Source organism: Trypanosoma theileri, assembly GCF_002087225.1.
Source record: "Trypanosoma theileri isolate Edinburgh chromosome Unknown TM35_Tth_216_V1, whole genome shotgun sequence".
NCBI classification, from domain to species: Eukaryota; Euglenozoa; class Kinetoplastea; order Trypanosomatida; family Trypanosomatidae; genus Trypanosoma; species Trypanosoma theileri.
Genome location: NW_021640058.1, coordinates 214 through 4,005, shown reverse-complemented (window position 1 = coordinate 4,005; position 3,792 = coordinate 214). Strand labels below are relative to the sequence as shown.

General features: G+C 41.2%; 3 protein-coding genes across 3 annotated transcripts; all 3 read left to right on the top strand.

The window, feature by feature from the left end:
* Positions 1 to 507, top strand: TM35_002161020 (uncharacterized protein; the record flags this gene model as incomplete). The annotated part of the gene is made up of 1 exon (XM_029032027.1): positions 1 to 507. A coding segment is annotated over one exon (507 nt), but the record flags the coding sequence as incomplete, so codon positions are not given.
* Positions 508 to 994: 487 nt separating this feature from the next.
* On the top strand, positions 995 to 2,239 carry TM35_002161010 (uncharacterized protein; the record flags this gene model as incomplete). Its single annotated transcript, XM_029032026.1, has 1 exon — positions 995 to 2,239. One exon carries the CDS (start codon positions 995 to 997, stop codon positions 2,237 to 2,239), a length of 1,245 nt encoding a protein of 414 aa, XP_028876680.1.
* A 678-nt stretch (positions 2,240 to 2,917) lies between these two features.
* Positions 2,918 to 3,529, top strand: TM35_002161000 (uncharacterized protein; the record flags this gene model as incomplete). The annotated part of the gene is made up of 1 exon (XM_029032025.1): positions 2,918 to 3,529. The coding sequence occupies one exon, from the start codon at positions 2,918 to 2,920 to the stop codon at positions 3,527 to 3,529; it is 612 nt and encodes a 203-aa protein (XP_028876679.1).
* Positions 3,530 to 3,792: the final 263 nt, after the last annotated feature.

Here is a 3,792-nt window from a genome sequence, read left to right as displayed (position 1 = left end):
AGTGTGAGTGAGGGTGATAATGATGGGGATAAAACGAAGAATGCTGATGTAGAGGAGGAGGAGAGTGATGTTGATGAACAATGGCCACTGGAAGAGGAGAAACCCAATGAGGGTGGGGCAGTAATAGTGGAGGAAGTAGAAAGACATCGGGTTGAAGATCAATTGGAAGTTGAAGATGAGATTAGTCAAATAGAGTCTTTTGAATTCTCTAACTCGTTCGCATTCACAAAATTTTTGAAGGCTGTAGCTTACTGGAAAATGGGTATTTTCTCCGCGGAGGAACAGAGACAACAGCATCTTGCCTTTGTCAAATATTATGGGACCAATACTCAGAAGCGAATGATGGAGGCGGTTGAACTATTTAGAAAGTACAAGTATATTTTTCCAGGTTTAGAGCATAATAATTCATGTATCTCTGCGTCAGATAATAAGGAATGTAGGTTTAATACAAGTATACAAGAAGTGGTTCAGCTACTGAACCAGCATGAAGGTGTCCGGGTATTGTAACGGACCGCACCGTCTTAATAACTTGATGGTGGGTTGCTCTGGTCTGTCAAAAAAAAAAAAAAAAGTGGTTGGTGTGTGAGAAGGAAGGGGGGAAAAAAAAATGAAGCTAAATAGGTTAAATGGAGTGTACTGAAGGAAAAGCAACATTGTACTGCTTAAAGAAATTCTTTTTTTCTTCTTTTTTTTACATTTATACTTTCTTCTGTTTTTTCTGGGTTTTTTAGGGACTGGAAAGCGGGAAAGCGGAGGCTTTTTCATACTTGCGTTTATTGGACATTGGGTGAACAGTGTACGCCGTACACCATACAACACCAACAACGAAAGGATAGAAGGAAAAAAAAAAAATAACACGTGTCCACAACCACGGATAGAAACTAGCAAAGGGAAAAAAAGGTAGATACAATATACGAAGCAAAACCAAATAAAAAAAAAAACAAGAATACATACAAGCAAACTCAAAAAATAAGAAGAAAAAAGAAAGCAACACATGTCCGTAGATAAAGTGGAGCTGCCGCGGGAGCTGCCGCCACATCCGGCACCAAACATGCTTAACTCGTTCATGACACGCTACGACTACGACTACAATCGTGACTTTGTATCCACTGGCACCGGCGACGGCGCAAAGGGCGAAGATGACACGGCTGTAAGCGGCGAGGTGCGCAATCGGCCCATCTTCTGCTTTGGTCCTGCAATGCCAGGAAGTTACGGCACTATATACCGACGTGACTATGTGCGGCACAACCGGGGTGTGAAGGACCTTCCCGATTTGTTGCGAACCGCATGTGGTGAGCATGATGTTGCTTCTTCCTTTGCAAGGGATTATTATCGACCAGATTTCACAAAGCATAACACCGCGGACGGGGCCCACCCTAACACGACCTACAAGACGGACTACACACTCAGTGGACGTGTTCCAAAGGGAGAGGCGACATTGTACGCTGGGGCTCGCGCAGCCGCTTTTGACCCTGATTTTCTGCTTATACCAGCTTCAGAAGATCTCCCTCGCGCAGAGGCGGAGTTACCACCAAAGATTACATCAAAGGAGTCACTCCTTCCAAAAGTTCAAACGTCACGGGATAATGGTGATAAGGACCAGAAGGAAGATTTGTTTGCTTCACGACGACCACTCTTAACGATAGGAGGTCCCCCGACAGACTATTATTGTACATCTTGGGTTTACGGTGATAAGAGCCTGGCATATCCAAGTCAACTACCACGGGGTATTGAAGAATCCCTGAATGCACATCTCATAGGGACAATGGATGATAAAGCCGCATTACTCGCCCTACTTGCAGGGAAAAGAAGACCAGTTGGGAAGCCACACCCAATATATGACGATACGAACCCTATTCCAATCCTTAGATCAGAACAGCCTTATTGTGCTGTAACACGGCGGATTGACAATGAGGGACATGTGAAAATGAGCATGTACAAAAGTGACTTTATTCGTCAAGGATTGTTACCAGAACTTCCTGACGCGGTTGGATTATCTGGAAAGGAAGGGGCGATTGAAAATGGTGATCGGCATTTGGCATGTGCGGGGGAAATGTTGGCCGGTACTCTGACACGGTATGTGAAGAGACTTGAAACACTGCGTAATTCTCACGGTAACCTCTTAAAGGAAAAACCAGATACCTCTGTTGTAGATCCACATACGTGGAAACAAATGAAATCGCTTGAGAGACGCATTAAGGTGGATAAAGCCGATCCACATCGTCATAAATTGCATTAATGCATTGAAAATAGAAAGAGAAGGAATACTTCCAATGTGTACATGTGATTGATTGATTGTGACTATGTTTTGTTTGGTTATTTAAGGTTGTGTGAATTTGTATGAGAGGAAAGAGAAGAGAATAGAAAATAATAAAAACAAGGCAAGGAAAAGAGAAGAGAGTTTTTGGTTATATTTCTTCTGTATACTGTTTCTTGGTGATATGTAGAGAGGTTATTCTGTATGTACTTTATGAAGCATCCCCCCTTTTCGTCTCCACACCATTCTTTTTTTTTTTCTTGTTCTGTGGTTTATTTGTAACACTTGCAAATGAAGTACAAAATAAAGGGTTATGAACTATTTCATATTGCTTCAGAATTGGAATATGTAGTTGACTGTTGGAGACTGTTTTTTTTTTTTTTTTTTTTTTTTTTTTTTATATATTCGTTTACTTATTATTTTTATTATTCTCTCTTCTCTTTCTTTCATAGTCTGTCGTTAACTTCTCTGAGATGATTTAAAGAAATAATGGAATAATTTGCTTTAAAACAAATGTTTTTTTTTCTTTTCTTTTTTTTTCCTGTAGCGCAGAACAACAAAGAAAGTATAAATATAAAAAAAAATTTTTTTTTTGCACGTAGAAAAACACAAACAAGAATATATATATATACTTTTATATTTATATATTCTTTTGATAAGATGACCACACTTGCACAGCGTATGAGACAAGCAGCGGATTTTATCAACCGTGCTCGTGGAGAGGAGACTCCAGATGGCAGTCCTCTTGTGGCAGCTCGTAATTATATTACCGCAATGGAGATTATCGCTACTGTTGGTGATGAAGTTCCCATTGATAATGTTGAGAGCCGTCGTTTTTTCTTATACCAACTAAGACAACGAATGGAAATGTATTACGAGCGTGCCAGGTTGTTGCTTGATGTAGCGGAAGAAAGCGGTCTAATCGATAAGCCAGCGGCAGAGGGTGGATTGCAGGCAGCGTTGCAGTTATTAGGTAGTGGAACTGCATCCCACTCGTCACCATCACTGCAAAGCCCACCCGAACTCTTCAACAACAACAACAATAACAACGGCGGGGGAGGTGGCGACTTAAATATGGTGGGTGACAATTCAAAGGGCATGGTGATGGGTATTCCCCTTGACAGCTCCGCCACACACGAAGAGCCACCAGTGCAGTATTACTTTTCACAGCCACCACAAATCCCAACTGTAGTATCACCTCAAGTGCAGGGCACAGATTCTATTGACGCACTTCTGGATCAGTTCACATTTAGTGATGAGAAGAAAAAGTGAAACATTGTGGAAGGGTAAACACGACAAATCCGAAAGAAATTATGTGAGGGAAAGAGCTTCTCTTGGGAGGGAAGCAAGAGGTACTATTTGACGTGTCGTATGTTTCTTTTTTTCCTTTCTTTGATTTTATATCGGGTCCTGTTTTTCTATTGTCCCCATCCCCTCCTCTTTCTCTCTCTCTCTCTGCATAAGACTTGTTGTCTTTTGTTTGTTTGTCCTCATTCCTATCGGTGTCGTATTTTTTCTTTGCCTGTAATACAACA